This window comes from Saccoglossus kowalevskii, chromosome 2, assembly GCF_978046115.1.
Source record: "Saccoglossus kowalevskii chromosome 2, keSacKowa6.1, whole genome shotgun sequence".
NCBI classification, from domain to species: Eukaryota; Metazoa; Hemichordata; class Enteropneusta; family Harrimaniidae; genus Saccoglossus; species Saccoglossus kowalevskii.
Window position 1 is genome coordinate 17355257 of NC_140642.1, and position 19560 is coordinate 17374816.

Below are 19560 nucleotides of genomic sequence, written 5' to 3' on the forward strand. Positions count from 1 at the left end.
ATAACACCAACGGACCGTATTTTTGTGAAATATTGATATTTTTGTCCTGATTTGTAGGAATCTGAAAAACACGTTTCACAACTTGTGTCTTATTTAGTATTATGCGTCATTCAAGATGGCGGCCCCCATATAGTAAATATCGTATTTATTTTATTATCACGTGTGCGCCAGCTGACTGTGTTCACCACCACGATTATGGTGAATTGGCGAATTATCAACGAAGACGACCGGACATCTCCGATCATTAGCTGGCTGGTTCGAATTTATCCACTTTTACAGTGATGAATATTGCGTTCGAGTTGAGTTACTAGTAATTAGAAGCCTGATTTACATTTTCTTTTAGTTTTTGTTCGTCAATGTATTAAGTATAAGTGCGCTGGGAAATAGCATAATCATATTGCGCGAGTGAAAGAGGCTGGTGAGACTGTGTCACAACGCATTCTATTTATTTTCAACGCACGTGGTCGGCGCCTCTGATTGCGTTTATTTTGTATTTTTATTTTCGTAATGTATCACCGGCTGCGTTTTTTTTTGTTATGTCTCGCAACTGAACGTCCAAGCTGACCTTGTTTTGGCTGTATTTTGTATTATCAATGGGACTGATATAACGCGACGCACTGTAACATGGCGTGATTGTTTTATTATCAATGGGACTGATATAAAGCGACGTACCGTAACATGGTGTGATTGTTTTATTATCAATGGGACTGATATAACGCGACGTACCGTAACATGGCGTGATTGTTTTATTATCAGTAGAACTGATATAATGCGACGTACCGTAACGATTTTTGTTATTATCAGTGGGACTTATATAATGCGATGTACCGTAACATGTGACAATTTTTTTTATTAACAGTGGGAATGATATAGCGATTTTAACGTGACGTAGAAATACAACATTTTAGAGAGCTGTTCAGCAAGCGATATAGAATTCTTAGTAGTTAACTGATAGCTAGACTGAATCAGAATGACTGAACTGTGCTTTGCTCCCTGGTATGAGTGTGTGAACGACATATTCATTGTTCATAATATTGACCACTTACGTACGGGCGGTATCATCAGTCACGTACTCACTTCTATTCAAGTTGTTAACACCTTCTTTTAGCCGTGGATTTTGCGTAATTTTGCGCATAAAGTACGAGAAGTCGTGCATTTAATATGGCGACAAAGTGAGGCATATTGCTACATTGTTACCTTCCGACTTCTGTTCTATATTTATTCACGTAACTCCCCATGGAAACACATTCAAACGAACAACAAAAATGCGGGCCCTGAGCGGAACTGAAATGTATTGCTCAACAACCAGAAGCACAACGTACAAAGAAACAGTCACACATAATTTGTTTACTTACTGATAGACAAATAAAACTATTTTGTCTGCCTACATAAACTGCTACATAAATTTTCCTCTGTCGATTATCATTCTTAATTCATTACGCGACAAGATAGTCAAACATTCGTGCATTTAATATATTAACATTAGATATGAACACGTATCGAATATAATTTATGCCAGGGCCGGATCGACTAAACTGTTTTGGTGCCGGAACGTCCAAACCAGGGCCGGAACGTCTTTTTTTTACCAGGGCCGCAACCGACCAGGTGCCGGATCGTCCTGGTACCTTATCGAAATAAGTCTCAAATATTTGTCCACACATTTATTTTCACAATTTAACAACTTGTAATGGTTAACGTTAATTAAACGGGACTTGTCTACACCAAAATAAGTCTCAAATATTAGTCCATACATTTATTCTCTCAATTTAACAACTTGTAATAGTGTAAAATTATTAAACGAGAGTTGTCTACACCAAAATAAGTCTCAAATATTTGTCCACACATTTATTTTCAGAATTTAACAACTTGTAACGGTGGAAGTTAATTAAACTTGACTTGTTTACACCAAAATAAGTATTAAATATTTCTTGAGACATTTATTCTCTCTATTTAACAACTTGTAATTGTGGTAATTAATCAAACGCGAGTTGTTTACACCAAAATAAGTATTAAATATTTGTTGAGACATTTATTCTCGCAATTTAACAACTTGTAATTGTGTGAATTAATCAAACGCGAGTTGTTTACACCAAAATAAGTCTCAAATATTTGTCCACACATTTATTCTCACAATTTAACACATATTTGTTGGGACATTTATTCTCTCAATTTAATAATTTAATAATGGTGTAAAATAATTAAACTAGATTTGTTTAATCAGTTGACATGAATGCAACTTACTCGCAGACAGTGCACAACAGAGTATCATTATTGAGCAATTATTAACAGGAACGTGTCTTGGCATTAGGTTTAGGGTCGGGTCAGGTATGGGCAACAGAATTATTAACAGGAAGGTGTCTTGGCATTAGGGTTAGGGTCGGCTCAGGTATGGGCAACGCAAATGGCAAACACCCAATTGGCAAGATGTACACTAACGGGTTATGGCATGCATATAGTTACACAAGTAACACATCCAGTCAATCCATTGTGGTCTTGTGGTTCAGTTATCTACATAGTGATCAGGAGGTCCCTGGTTCAATTCACATGCCTGCCCGTCTTTTCTCGCAAACCCTAATTTGCAATAAAGCAACTTCTGTATATCAAGAACTCGAGTCAGAAAAACGGAACACAAGAATATTACCTCACATGTAAGCCCCCTAAGGATTGCTAATCCCCCTTTCTAACTCTCACCCCCCCCAAATAATATATCCCCCTTTTAGAATGCATTGACCCACAAATTAATGAATATTCATGAGCACAGAAACTGCTACGTCATGAATAAATTAGCATAATTAAAAAAATGCATAAAGTGTAGGTACGTCTTCTGGAGTCCTTCCACTTTATCTCTAAAACTCTGCACACAATGCTATGACCATTCAGTGTTTTGAACTAAACGACTCATCGCTTAACAAAGCCGATTTTCAGGATTTATTGGCACATGATGTCATGAATCAGGGAATCTAATGGCCAAAGCTTGTTCGAAGACTTGCCCACCACACAGTATAATTATGTTAATGAGAAAAAGAATCATAATCACCAAATAATCTTCAGTGTATTCACTCTTGAATCAGTGTGATGTTGAATGAAATATGATTCAAAACTAATTTAAACAATAAACCTATTAAAATGCACACGATTCCAATATATAAGTCGAAAGTTCAAAACGAGGACCTATAATTCGGTCTCTGTCCATTAGTCCCTCCGTCCAGAGTCATATTTCAGTACTTTACCTGGGACAAATGCAATTCAAATATGTCTGACTGGCAGCCATTTTGTTTTTTGAAAATATGGTATCTTATCCATGTTTTGTAAGTTTTTGTTCAAATTTGGTACAACTGTACATACATTGCACGTTTTAGATTACATGTCCACGAGAATTTGTTTTACAATCGGATTAAATATAGCCGTCTGGTGGCCATCTTGTTTTTTGACCATAATACCAAAGCTTTTTCACCATTTTCATTCATGTTTGGCACATACATTTTATTAGATATACTAATACATGTTTATATCAGTTCGTTCCAAAATCAGGTCAAAGATGGCCAGCTGGCATCTATCTTGGTTTTTGAAAAATGCAGTTTCTTCGACGGGATTTGTCAGTTTTTGTTCAAATTTGATACAAACATTGTTTATGTTGAGATACATGTCCTTGATGATTTGTTTCGTGTTCAAATCCAAAATGACCAAATGGCATCTTGTTTTTCAAAATGTATTGTTGACATGTTTTTTTTTCTTTCAATTATACATGTTAGGGTACATCGGGTCAAAGATGGTTGACTGCCTGAAATCTTGCTTTTTGACCATACTACTATATCTCTGTACTTGAACCAAGACAAAGAAAATTCAGTTTGGAGACAAAAAATGCATGAATAGCTTGTCCTGTTTAATTTCTGGCCATATATTTCGATTTTGGAAAAGTAATTTAATACATCTAATTTGCCATTTATTCACTCTAAATTACTAACTATGCTTTTAGATGAAGATAAATGATAAGATTTAGATAAAGAAAATATGAAAGAAAAATCTGACGTACATGGGGATAGCACGCTACACGTAACAGCTACCATTTGAAGAAAAAAAAATCACCAACGAAATATGAAATCATGCACATCCCATGGAACATTGTAACAGCTACCATTTGAAGAAAAAAAATCACCAACGAAATATGAAATCATGCACATCCCATGGAACATTGGAAAAATAATGGGGTTTGGTAGGGTAGGTATTGTTGGTTGAATCAGAATTATTAATACAGTTGGAGGGTCAAACACATATGAAGCTCCATTGCTGTCCCCACGATTGACGTGCCACGACTCGAATGACAAATGAATTATAGTCATATGATCCAGTCTGTTGATGGTGCATCCGCTTCCTCTTTGTTTTAAATTCAGTATCCACAAATTATCCTTGAAAGCGTGTAACACGAAATGCCAAACGGATTTTTTTAGATACATTATTGAAAATCTTGCCCATATTATTACAAATCAAATAGATGGGATTTTGATCTGTGTCTTCGCACTTTGTCTTAAAATAAAAAAAATAATTGAATGTTAATATATAACACACATATATTTTATTTGATTTTGATTAAATCCTAGACGCCAGACACATCATTGTCTGTTTTTATTCATTTTGAATACTCACATTTTCTAATTTCTACTGGTACATACAAAACAAATATAGGAATAATTTAATGGGGTTACAAATCCCATATCACATATTTTCTAGTTCTAGATTCATATTCATAAGTTAACTATTGTATACACTCCCACGGCAATTTAGAGTAATGCATTTATGAATAAAGAATACACATAAGTTAGCTGGTCTGCAAATAGTACACACAAATTCAATCGAATTATATTATTAAGTATATTTATTTTTTTTAGTGTGAAAGCTGCACCAGTGTGGATCATACTGCACAGTGATATGTGTGTTGCGTGTGTGTGTGTGCATGCGCCCGGACCTGTATCTTAGACATTCCGGGACTGATTAAATTCAAACTTCACACATACACAATAAATAATATTATATATATGCACATCAATTTGTTTCACAATCCGATTCAAAATGGCCGATTGGCGGCCATTTTTTGTGCAGAAAAATATTTGAAAACACGCATTTCTGGCATTCCATACCCGGATCTCAGATGTTTACATATGGCGACCATTTTGTTTCAATGAATAAGGTCCTAGTGGCATGTTGTTGACATGCTTCGACTGATTATGTTAAAGTTGTATATATTCATTATACATCATATCATAGATATACATGGTTTCATGATCCGATTCAAAATGGCCGAATGGTGGCCATTTTGTGGCTAAAACTTCATCAGAAAATCAAGCATTTCTGGCATTCCAGAACCGGATCTTGATCTTTCATGTATGGCTTGTATTAATCAGATTGTTATTGTTTTCATGCCAAACCTGTGTCAAATACAAGTGGTTTATGAAATAATACTTTATTGTAGCAAGATACAACATAGAAATTTGTTTTAAAATTACGGTATTGTAGAAAGAAAAATACCTATTTAGAAACATTTTGGTCTCAGATGATGCTCAATTACGTACACCACACTGTTGTCTTATTTGCTGTCCACATAGATACAAAACCGTGACATATTTTGTCAGCTACTATTGTGAATCAGGCTATGCACCTTGCCCAAGACTGAGTAGCTTTAATCAAGGTGCAACAGAGTAGGGGGATATAGTTATTCCTTAGTTATTGAATACGTTGGCCCACATCAACATCAGCAGGTGGATCCTCCAGCGATTGGGCCACCGGGTTGTCTGCTGGAGATTTCTGGGGAAAAAACACCCATGTATTAGAGTGTTATGCATTGAATTAATTATGAGCAAATGAAAAAGCACTTTTGTATTTATGTAAATAACATATGTTCAGCATTGTGCAGTTGCACCTATTGCTGACCTTTTTAATGTTATCGTTTTTTTTGTGGTATGAGTTCGAAACACTCATTCAGGCTGTCGCCCTTGTGCATTTTACTTAAAGGGGAAGTCAAGCCAAACAACACTATGACCCCCCAAGAAAAAGCTCCACAAATGTAGTAGAATGCAATTTACAGTTTTTTTATATCACTTTTCATTCTCTAGATATTCAACATTTCATCAGTATTATGTAGTCAGCCATCTTGATTTTCAAGCAAAGGATCATGGGTAAAGTATGGCATCACAGAGTCTGTTGTCAGAAATTGAGAAAATGATTTCATCTATAACATGGGGAATACTGATGCGAATTAGTTCAAATTTTCGTTATGCATATAACTCTTGTATATGATTATAGTAATGTAAATTAGAATGTTACAAATACACATAAAGTGAAGATATTGCCAAAAACGTTAAAAAAATAAAAATCGTTATTTTTGTTGTGAAATATAGAATGACACTTTTTTGTCCACTTTTTATGGTCAACAAGTAATATATCACCTATATAACCTACTTACAACGGTAAATTGTATACAATATAAGGAAATTTGAGCATTTGGTAGAAAAACATAAAAATAAATATTTTCAGTTCTGTTTCCATGACAACTATTTTATAAGCATGTTTGGCACCAGTACATGTATGCTACCCTGTTTTAAACTTTCAGCCAATTTAAAGTTCAACTTTTGAAGTTATAAATGACAACAGACTCTATGATGTCATACTTTACCCATAATCCTTTGCTGAAGAATCAAGATGGCGGTCTACATAAATTGATGAAAAATTGAATATCTAGAGAATGAGAAGTGATATAAAAAAAACTGTAAATTGTATCAGGGGTAAAATCTTTCTCTCTCTGGGTTCTCCACACTTGCCAGGGGGAAAACTCGTCTCGTCTCTATATCTCGTCCCCTTGAGGTATGGGATCGGGAAGTCACTTATACTTTACAGTCAAATAAGGCACACACAACGAAATACGTTTTAGCTCTCGTCTTAGTCGGTTAATCGAGCACTCTATAAGACACAGCGCCCTGAGGAAAAGTCCCCAAGACTCTCACAAGGCTGAACCAAGACTCGCCCAAGACTGGACTGCGTCAAGGCTCGCCCCAAGACTCTTTTAGACTGGACTCGACTGCACTCTCTCTACTGCGTCTCTCGACCGCGTCTATCGTGCTGTGCTCCCCAAGACCAACTCAAAACTCTCTTTATTCATTTTCAAAACTCTAACCAATTACAAAACAGTAAAAGACTCTAGGGCGTAACCTTCAATCATAAAGCCAATCACACTAAGTACTGAATACGTCATATCTTTTGATAAATCGTTCACTACATTAATAACTATGGATATAAACTGTCAGAATGAGTAGTCTAAAAAGCGGCGGTTATCTGGTAATTAGTTCCAAATCACTGAGCCAAGTTCCGTCCAAAACTTCAAATAGACCTAAACGATGACAGACATAACACAGCAATTCAGCTAATAATCAACTAATTAAGTCGGTTAACAGATACGCGAAAACAAATTCATGACAATTGCATGTCCTTACATTTGCCGAGCTCTTCCATCAAGGAGTATTATGTTGTTAGCCTTGACTTTCACTTTAACTTACCAATTACGTTTTGTTTAGACTAGTTCAAAATCAAATTGTCTTTCACTATTATATTGTTATGTAGCTAATTATAATAGTTCGGCATGTAGAAATGTAAAGCTCCTAATGATCTCTTGCATGTAACTGTTAAGTAAGCGTTAACGTCTTAGTAGTCATCATCTTGTACGGAACCCTCAAATACTGTAAGATGTTCCAGCTATGTTTTACTTAGATAGGAATACTTCACTTCTGGGACATTCCAATTGATACTAGTGTTATGCTGGCTTAATATTTTTCCTGTGTCAATAGTAAAGTCTATGTTTGTACTTCTTGAACAAAGTACCAAAAGCTGTAAATTGTATCACTTTAACACACAATTTCTACTCATTGTATACATAATAAATTACCAGCGGTTGCTAATAATAGTCCAATCATAGGCCGACAATCGTCAGAATCGTTATGATGTAGTGGCATTCAATCAATTAATGTCAACAAGTTAGTAATTCCCCGTAGGCTAGTTACTACTACCACTACCCCGATTATGGATGATACTTTACTCCTCGGTCTTGGTAATGTAATCCCCACAGTCCCATGTTTTTCTTTCTTAAAACTGACTTGAAATGAATAAATCAAACTTCCAACAGTCGAGCATCATTCCCGTTACTCACAATCACAGCATAAAGGACTTTTTCAGTCACCCAAGTATAACTCTCTTTCCGAGTATCGGCACGTTACTAGTCAAGAATGTATCAGTCTAACACACAAACTTACACTTATATTATATACTTTTACCTGTAGTTGCTAAGAATAGCCCAATCATTACTCATGCCTTTTTACTTAATCTATGATTTAATATTTCATAACACTTAATAGGATAGACCAGTCAAATATTACGACATTCCGTCGAAACTTTTAACTGTAGCTTAGAGAGGATATGACGCACCACTCACTAATCAAATTCTACAAGTCAATGTCGCTGGTACTGTGTGTCTACTGTTTACACAACACACGTACTACAAAGAATGACCAGCATCCGTCTTGGCTTTCATTTATAATAAGCGAGCAAACCTGTGTTCACGTAGTCAGATTACACAATGTAATGACACTTCACTTGACCAGTTGTGCTGTTGATAGTCTTGTGTTCCACCTAAATTAATTTAACTAGCACCACAATGCACTTGATTCCGATACATTATACTCTACATTAGACATTGAATCCATGCAGAGACCAGTTCGTATATCTGCCACAAACAAATGATTACATTTTAAATAAACACACGTATTACGTTTGCAGTGACCTGTTATATGAAATTCATGGTACAACAGTTCGTTCAGGAAGTATCATATTACTGACAGCATACTACATGTTTAATGTACTGATTGGTTGCATTATCAGGGGGAAATTCTCTTCTCTCTGGGTTCTTTACACTTGCCAGGGGGGAATCTCGTCTCGTCTCTATATCTCGTCCCCTTGAGGTACGGGATCGGGAATGTCACTTTAACTTTACAGTCAAATAAGACACACACAACGAAATACGTTTCAGCTCTCGTCTTAGTCGGTCAATCGAGCACTCTATCAGACACAGCGCCCTGGGGAAAAAGTCCCCAAGACTATCCAAGGCTGAACCAAGACTTGCCCAAGACTGGACTGCCTCAAGGCTCGCCCCTGGACTGGACTTTCGACTGCGTCTGTCGTGGAGTATTCGCCAAGACCAACTCAAACTCTCTTTATTCATTTTCAAAACTCTAACCAATTACAAAGCAGTAAAAAGACTCTAGGGCGTAACCTTCAATCATAAAGCCAATCACACTAAGTACTGAATACGTCATATCTTTTGATTAATCGTTCACTACATTAATAACTATGGATACCAACTGTCAGAATCGCGACGGTTATCTGGTAATTAGTTCCAAATCACTGAGCCAAGTTCCGTCCAAAACTTCAAATAGGCCTGAACGATGACAGACATAACACAGCAATTCAGCTAATAATCAGCTAATTGAGTCGGTCAACAGATACGCAAAAACAAATTCATGACAGCATGCACATATAGAGAGACAGTGTTATCTCATAATTTGCTTGATGATTTTAAATTATTTTGGAAAAACTGAAGAATATGTTTCCAGCTGTCTTCTTGTGCTCTTGCATGTGGCTTGGGTCTCCCTCCACACATTACGTTTATATCTTGTGATATAAAAAAAAGACAATTGAAGTTATTAGTAAACTAAATAAATATTTTGAATAGTATAGTGTTGGTAAATTTATTTATACATCGATAGTAATCTATTAATCAAACCATATGCATGGAAAGTATCAATCAATCTGGCAATATCAGACATAACCAAAAAATGAACATATATTAATGACATTTACCAACATACAAATATTCTAGCATTCATTATACTATTAAATATGATGTATAGTCATTGTAAAATTGAAAGTTTCAGATTAAACACACATAACACACAATAATACACTCTTATGAACTAGTATGTGACACTTTGCAAAATAAACATTTTAGCATGACGTAGCAGGCACCATAGAATCGATTCATAGTTCTGCCACAAATTGAATATCCAGTAGATAATATTCTGATACAATCAAACAAACAAACAAACAAACAAACAAGTCATTCACTTCGGAACCTTCGATCAGTGCACAACCCGAAATTTTCGTACGTACGGTCAGGGAAATATGTTCATGAATATGTTACACTGGAAATGTCACACACATCAAGACATTTAAAAAACAAAACAAGATGTGATGTACATTATCTTTTTCCCTGTCCTTGGGTATAACATTAAGGACAAACGTAAAGAAAAGACCCCCTTTAACAGCTGCAGAAACCTAAAATTCAGTCTTCAAAAATACTCAAATTACCTAATCAAAATTGTGAATGAATGAAGGTATGTAGTTTGTATTATGTATGTTAAAAATTGTAGAACTTGAAAGGTTGAAAGGTAGATGGTATGAGATTTTAAAGTGGCTGAGCCAATCATTACTCACCATGATGCTCTGCTTCATTTTACATTTCTGTAAATTGTGCACATTGTGTGAATGTATATACCCTAGTGCTACAAAACACAACGTTTTGTTTTTGTTTTTGTGCACTCGGGCATGGTCAATTTAATACGATGGCCTTGTAATAAGATGATACTCACTTTTAAACCAACAGGGGAACAAACCACTAAATGGCGTATTTGGTGGTTGAACAAGATGGCCAGCTCCTGGATAGTATAAGTAGCGATAATTGGACTTGTTAAGTGATCTAATTTGTTTGATTGCTTCTTCTGCATAAAATGGAGTTTTACAAAGCAGGTCATCTCCAACAGCAATCCACAACATCTCTGCTTTCACTCTGCTGAACTGAAAAGTAGTGAGAAAGTGGGAGACGTAGGGACAGAGCAGGCAGGTAATGTTTGATCTTAATCATATGTAATGCAATGAAGCCATTAAATTTCATTGGAAACACACATTGTATTAGCCAAACTTGGTGCTTGGTCGTTTTGATTTAAATATTAAATTGATTACAAATATTCTTACATCAAAAACAGCTTCATCAACAGGATCATCCACGATTTCCAAACAACATGCATTGTCATCTATAATGACGAGTTTACTGTTGTCATATCTGTTATAAAGTAATCAAACAACATATATAGCGTTAATTGTGAATTTCAGCGGTTTTCCGGAAGTAGACGACTATTAAAGGAAGACAAAGCTCTGTTTTTTTGGTTTTTTTTCGAGTTCACAATTGATATACATAACTATTACATTTTATAATGTAATATATATAACATTTTAGTTGTATCAGTGTTTTTGTGTTATTTACTTCTCCCCTTCACAACACGACAATGACAATAACAAAATACATACCCAGTATATGGCAGTGTTTGACCTCTATATTTCATTGCACTGCCTGTATGCATATGCGCCCCATTTATACTGACCACTGCATTTACCTTATATTCGGGTTCAAGAATATGCAATATTAATATACAGTAATAATAGTAATACATTTTGTATTTTTTCACACAAACATATTATTAATTGGTCTATTGTACATATTAATTGTCTCTAGTTTCTGAAATAATCAGAAAATCCATAATAGGTGCAAACACAACATATTTACAGTTCAAATTATTCATCAATTACATCTAGTGTGCATGCTTATTACTGATCGATCTAGCAGCTTTCGGTTGTCCGATCATTTTGTCTATTTCGTAGCGTATATATTATATAAGTAAGTGTTCAATTTACTGTGAGATCTGAATTATTTTTTGGACGAATTGATATATTTTCAGGTTTTACATTGTTGGCAGTTGATAAACTTGCATAATAAAAGTGCATAGTTTACCATAAATACGTTTGTATGCACACCATTTTAAAAGTACCCTTCCAAGTATATCTAGCACTCATATGAGTTGCTTTAATATTATAATATTTTATATGTTCCATACATTCGAATACTATTGAAATATCGTTGCCAATTTGTAATATTGATGAAAATAAATGAATGGTTTGGAATCAATCTGGATGTTCCTCACACACTTTGCAATTTCAACCCTCCATCACTACTGGTAGACAAGAAAGATTCTGTTCAATGCAGTGCACATTATATATTACAATCCGCTTATTGGATTTCAAAGCATCAGTTTCTCCGCAAGCCAATCTGTGACTATGATTTTCGTAATAATGTCCACATTGTTAAAAAAATAACAAAAAATGACCAACTATGGAGAGCTTGAAAGTACATTATATATACATATAGATACACAATTATTTTAATCACTTTTTAAATATCACTTGACAAAGCAACAATTCCAGCATCCGCTGGTATGTTTATCAAAGATGAATTATTATTGTTGATGTATAATAGGTCATACTTTGTCAGGAAAATACACTGCCATTGTAACTGCAAGCTCTGCTCCTTTTGACAGACCTATTGTTCCTATGCCTCCAGTCATGACACATTCTTGACCAGTGAACCAATTGATGGATTCCTGTTGAAAAATATTATCATCTAACCCATAAATTGACGCCGATGTTTGATGCATTATTGGGAGGTATTGATGAATATAATGAATTTAACCCTTTCTTTCTAGATAAGTTAATTTATAGTTAAAGAGTTCTTGTGATATTGTGATTTTGTAACGTCTTTGGAAGTGACTGTGGATTGTAATGCCTATCTTTATCCTTGTTTGGATTAGAAAAAGTTTTCATTATCTCCTGGGACCCTTGATTTTGAAGGTTGAATTAGTTCTGGTATTATGTCCTTTATGAATTTTTGCATGTGTACATTTGTTCGTAACACAATACTTTTCTTCCATTACAGTTGGTAGCATTGTTATATCTCCACTGAATGAAAGACGGCAAATGCGACTCGTAAACAGACGCGTTCCTAATCCCCTCGTCACACTGTCATGTATGCCAGTGGCTTTAGTGTTCTAGTAAGGCAACATAACATCATCACACACGTATATATATATATATATATATATATATATATATATATATATATATATATATATATATATATATATATATATATATATATATATATATATATATATATATATATATATATATATATATATATATATATATATATATATATATATATGGACTTAACTATATTAGCATATTATGACAATAATACAGACCTCTAATATGACTTAAGCAAGGCTTTGTTTACAAACTGAAAGCGAGACTGAAAACATTTCTGTATAAAGTATCAGTTTCACACAATGACAAAATCGACCATTCATTGTCATTCAACCATACCATGGCTTATACTAAATACATAAATATGGGACAAATAACTGATCTATGAGATATAATTTAGAACTAAAAACACAAAAATTTACTTGCCTCAAAATAGTCAAGGTCAATCTCTAAAATATTGTCTGGTAAGTCCTTGTATCGACAATACCCAAGTGCCAATACAGCATAACCATAGTTAGCCAGCAAGGAAGCACGCATTTCCAAAATACCCCCGAGTGCACCATACATATCAATAATACCCGGAAATGGACCACGACCTATGGATTGAAACAAAAAATCCTCACGTTTTGGTGATAGTTTAGAACTGTTAAATTTGATTGCGAACTAAGTGCTTAGTAGTGATGCTCTGATTTTCTTGCAATTACGACATGGCTTCTGAATATAACGTCATAGATGGTGATTATAACACCATGGATATTGAGTATTATTATACCACAAGAAAGGGAAAACAACCATACTCGGTAAACGTTTTAAATGTGACATAATCAATTATCTACACCATGTCTGCTTCGTATTTGGCTTCTAAAAAAGTATTATTAACGCTGATTTTGGTAAATATTTGTAAGAATAAAATAAGTGTGAGCAGTTGAAATTCTTTGAATGAAATGTGGTCTGATATTGGGTAAAGGCAATTGGAAAACATAAAAAAACTTATAATCTGATGTTTACTAAATGGTGAGTTTGTGAGCCAGTATGTCAATTACTGTTAGTGAAAATTATTATCTAGTTCGATGACAACAGTATAATGTACCAAATGAAAGTTTTTACAAGATATCTTGACAAGATATATGCTTAACTACCCTAAAAGTGTATATATCCATTATATTTTATTTCATTTGAAGTGCAATGTGAACGAGTATGTACAATTTTTAATATTGTTTTTTGAAGAATACATTGGATTATGACTTCTTGTTTGTGATAAATCATAATTTGATTTGAATTACCAAACAACACCAACTACACTGATGTGTTTCAGGTTTCATTTTATTTTGCCTATATGAGAAACACATATTTGAATTGAAACAGTATGCTACTGATATAGTAATTGTGTACTATGTTTCATGTTATATTATATAAAGTCTTAAACTTGTTATTTAAAATTACTTACTAATCTAATCAGGTAATTGTACTATGCAAATTATATATGTGACAACTTTAAGATACGAAGGGATACAACCTAGACGCTCGATCACATTTTGGGTCTAACCGATCCATGTTGAAAAATGTTTGTCAGTTGAATGTTACCAAAACGCCAAAGAAAGCTGTTTGATATTTTTTTTAATTAATATTTATTTATTAATTGACCTTTTGGTTTGATTAATGTGCCGCGAACTCTGCCCACTTTTACTTCAAATCGTTCCATGTGTTCTTCCATGAAGACACGCAGAATGCTTGTTGTCGTTACTGGCGTTGTATCTTGCAATTCATTAATGCCCAGATATCCAGGGTATAGAGACAATTCCACGTTACTGGGTTGTGTTACATCCAACTTGACATATCTAATGCCTTTTTTCTGTCCAGGTGATAGTACCATACTCCAAAATAACCCCATTGGTTCGATACCTGCAACCGATGTATAAAATATAGCTGCTCAACAGAAATTATTGGATTTCAGACTATGGCCTAATGGGTGGATTTGCTCAGTCTTTGGTAATTCAATACAAACACACACATAATTGCATTAATATATGTTCCAAGCACTTCACTGGATTAAATTTTAATATAGTGAATTCATTTTCATTATACCTATGGTTGGATTGAAATGCGACTTTATATAGGCTTACTTAATTAACCCTAATACTATATTAATATAACTGTACCATACATACTTTCAACTCACACAGATCTACTTATCTAACATCCCTTTGTTCAGCTCATTATTTTCATCGCTAATCCTAGATTCAACATAGCTCATAGTCTTTACTAAGTGGGTTATTCCATTCTTGTACCTGATTTTCTGATTAAACTCATTGTCATGTTTGATTTAAATTAAAATTAGCCCTACAGAATATCTTGAAATTAACCAGGAGTCAGTGTATGAATTCTTCTTGTAGTTAGTTAGCTAAGGATACCATATACATGTAATCAAAAAAACAAATTTAGTTTACTGCCTCAGTAACCAGGTATGGAACATATATACGTGCATACTAAATACTAATCGTGGATTTCTTCTAGTTTTTGTTTTTGGTGTAGTGAGGTTAGTATATACACCCTTGATTCCACCTAAAATATTTGGTCCTCTGTTCAGACTTAGGTTTGGGAGTTAAGCAACTTATCTTAAGTTCATATATACACAATAATATATTTTTAAAAAGTTGATAATATAGTAAATACATGTTCTTTGTACTGTTTAGCTAACTGTAAGTTGGTTGGTTCATTAATTTTTTGTTTTTAAAAACTGTGAACTAATATTTGTTATTTAAGTTACCTATTGTGTTTTTTATTTAAAATAAAAAGTTGGCCATTATGAGATATAAAAAACCCACATGTAATAATAAAAAAGAAAAGCAAAACACATATTCCAGCAACATCATTGTGAAAACAACGTTTTCCACATTAGATGAAGGGAAAATGTAATTAGCACAGTTGTCAACATCCTTTATTTATTTTATATCATCTAAAACCCTACAAATAGAATTGTGCATGGAATCATGGGAAGAAACAGTGTGCATTGCCGTGTGATAACTGTTATAAAGGTGATTGAGACGTCATACTTGTTTACAACTCTGGAAAGACAATTGGAATTACTCGGTGTGCTTGTGATTTACATAACAAAAGATGTTTACAACACTGGAAAGACAATTGGAATATACCAGGTGTGCTTGTGATTTACATAAGGGATGTTTACGATCTACTAACTTGCCTACGTAAGACAGCTGCTAACAAGACCATATTCTGATTGGCTCATGTGGAAACCCAAGTAGTGTACCTGAAACAGGGCAATGTATGCCCTAAAAATAGGCTAGATGGTTGTGGACCACCATTTCATTTGAATACTCTGTATGTTGCTGCTGCTGCGATATTATGAGACGAGTGATATAGACTTCAGTCATCATTCTGTGAGACTTGCATTATGACAGTAAACATTCTACAATTTGTTGTTTGATGTTGTAACGTTGGCGTGTTTCCGTTTTATAAATAACATGAATGTTTTGTATAAATCATAGAAAAACTAATACATATACATATATCACTATATCCTGGATTTAACAAAATATTAACAAAATACTGATCCGTACGCAATTCAGCTGAGCTTGGTATAAAAATAACCAAAGCACGTTAAATAGCACGTCTGTAATACATACAGCAAAAGCAAACCCACGAAAAACAGCCACAGATACCGCATAATAGTGAAATTGTGCATGATAGGAAATTGCACATCGAGGAACAAATAATTACATCTTTGAGTATAATTTGGGTATTTTTATACAACTGACACTCAAAAATATATATAAAAAAATTGATTCACCAAAAGATAATGAAATCTGTCTCAAAGTACATTCCTCAAGATCATTTTCTTTCTTACCTTGAGGATTGTTTTATTCTCATCGCTCAATGTGTTTTGTTGGTGCTCCTACTAGTATATGTCTCAATGTAGTCATACCATTATATGGCAGTTTTGTCATTTTATCGAAATAAGAGCATGTTTTGGGCTGCAGTGGGCCTCTACAGATTTCCCCCGAATGATCAGTCCAAGGTTCAATTATAAATGTTTTGAATGTTAAATACAGTCGAATATGCCTTATTAACTGTAAAGCTGACATCTGTGTCCATAGCAATATGGTTCAAGTGTATGTCAGTGCAGCACATGTTTGCAGCCATGGTTCACATTGTTGATTTCTTAGACACATATATAATTCGTTCTGAAACTATACGTTTATTAGTGTGACTTACCTGTGTATGTTCCTCCAATTGAAGGGTGTTTATCTAAATAAACTTCACCGTCGGACGATGCTGTATAGTGACCATGAGCCTCAAATGTTCGTCCTTTCTCATCCATGACACGAGATCTTACCGTAAACGGTGTTAACGGTGGGAGCTTTGTAACTAGGATGCATACTGGTTGATCTGCTCTACCAATTTTTGGATTAACACTAATCGTGGGAATCGTTTTGCTGAATTGCCTTGAAAAAATACACGATTTTTTACATTTAAGTTATGGCTACTAAATCCATAATTATACTGTATGTACACAATCTATAATGGGTTTTTTTATCTCTTAAAGCCTTGGAACAATCTATATATGTATATGAAATGTAATAATTAATTAAACTAAATTAATGAATTAATTAAACTAAATGTAACGAATTATTTAAACTAAATTTAATGAATTTATGTTTGTCAATAACCAGTCTTACTAATGCCACCTAATCGTTATGTAACAATAAGTGGATTACCTAACTTGTTTTTCATGACAATTTTGTATTATCTCGATAGCAATGCACTGAATGCCAAAGTACTGAATCTCAATCTCAAATTGGTGAAGTACTAGACATTCGTGAAGCCATGGGAAAAATAGAGCCTATTTGAAAATGTAAATAGTGTATACATCCCAAATTCTATGCAAATTTGATTTCATATTATTACATTTTCCTTTCGATATTGTATCATATAAAAAACATCTCACCTTGTGAAAATATAAAATCAGTTTGTTTCATCACACATTTTGAAAAATTGGGGCACTGCATCTAACTTGCACCGAAAGTCACTAAACTACGCATAATGTAAATTGTTGAAATCACTCATTATTTTATACGGGTGTTCTAAATTGATTAAACAGTGGGGGGATTCCTGCACGTGATACAAAGTGAGAATGCATTTTCACACTGGTGAATTTTCCTACCGGCTACAGCAGTAATACAATGCCGACTGCACGACTGACATCGTTGGACGACCATGAATTGTGTGAATTAACTGTTTGATCATAGTGAATTAGACTTCGGTAGGTGATAACTACGTAAAAACCAGTCTGAAGACCACTCGGGAACACAGTAGCTTGTAACATGAATGTTTTATGTGCATTATAGAAAAACTATATATACATATATCACTAAATCCTAGATTTAACAAAATATTGACAAAATACTGACCCGTACCATTCAATTTAACTGAGCTTGGTAAGAATAACCATAGCACGCTAAATACCACGTCTGTAATATATACAGCAATAGCAAGCATACGAAATACAACCATGGATACTGCATAGTATTTTGTTGCTAGCGAGAACAATTTCGATTGGGTTTACCACATTTCAGGTAACTACGTCAAAGCCAGGTCTGGATTACTGTTCATTTAAACAAATTGTAAGTCTTTTCAAACGTTTGTTCTTACTTTAAAATTAAGTTATTAATAAATAATAAAGTGTTTTACTTGAAATCACAAATGGTTCATAATAAAACACTATTTTTTTTTAAATTAAACATTTTTACTGATTTGGATTAAAACATTTAAAGTGTTTATAAACCCACTTTAAAACCCTTTAAACTGTTTATAATTTCTATTATTGCGAAATAATGTGATGAAACTCTTAGTGTAGCTGAATGGGATGTTTTTTGCCTATAACACATTACATATTCATGATCACGACATATGGAATAGTGTCTTAGCCGGAGACATGTTTTAAAGAAGCGTTTATTATCAACACTTTTAAAGTGCTTTCACCAAACACACGTAATAAAGTGTTCATTATCCTGCCACTAAAGAATAGTAAGTTAATGTAAAGAAATATGTGTCTTGAAATTAGGTTTAGGTTGGCGTATTGTTTACCTACGTATCCAGTTGCCCAGTGTCAATGATAATGCCAAAACCAGTTGAAATGAATTGAACGCATGTTAAAGTTGAATTTCATTGATTTTGAGGAATTGTAACAAGATACAGTTGAATCTAGTTTTGATTAAATTGCATTCCTATATGGGAGGCAGTCGTCGCGCTGTGCATGTGCGACATTTGTGTTGATAAACATTGACTTTCCCACTATCCAATGCGCTCTTCTAATGGAAATCACAAATATTAAATTTGACCTGGGCGCGACTTCGATACCTTCCTGTCATCTAAAAAATACATAATTATAGCTTGGCAACGTCTCAGTTTGTAAGTCAAAGTCGCCATCGTTGTTTATACGAGACCCATATATCTCGCGCATGCGTGGCGAGACGACTACTACCCTTTTATTGAATTTGAGTAAATTGTAATGAAATTGCATTTCTATATGAAATATCAATTTTAAAATACCAAATGTTGGTCGGCCAACCG

The 19560-nt window shown here is 34.1% G+C and overlaps 1 protein-coding gene across 1 annotated transcript; it reads right to left on the reverse strand.

Annotated features, from left to right (window-relative positions):
• Nucleotides 1-9057: 9057 nt before the first annotated feature.
• LOC100372574 (acyl-coenzyme A thioesterase 1-like) lies at nucleotides 9058-18305 on the reverse strand. Its single transcript, XM_078009619.2, has 9 exons — nucleotides 18152-18305; nucleotides 17203-17432; nucleotides 14614-14871; nucleotides 13396-13565; nucleotides 12411-12527; nucleotides 11401-11486; nucleotides 11068-11155; nucleotides 10686-10890; nucleotides 9058-9708 (listed from the first exon to the last, which is right to left on the reverse strand). The coding sequence occupies exons 1-9, from the start codon at nucleotides 18232-18234 to the stop codon at nucleotides 9593-9595; spliced, it is 1353 nt and encodes a 450-aa protein (XP_077865745.2). The 5' UTR covers nucleotides 18235-18305; the 3' UTR covers nucleotides 9058-9592.
• Nucleotides 18306-19560: the final 1255 nt, after the last annotated feature.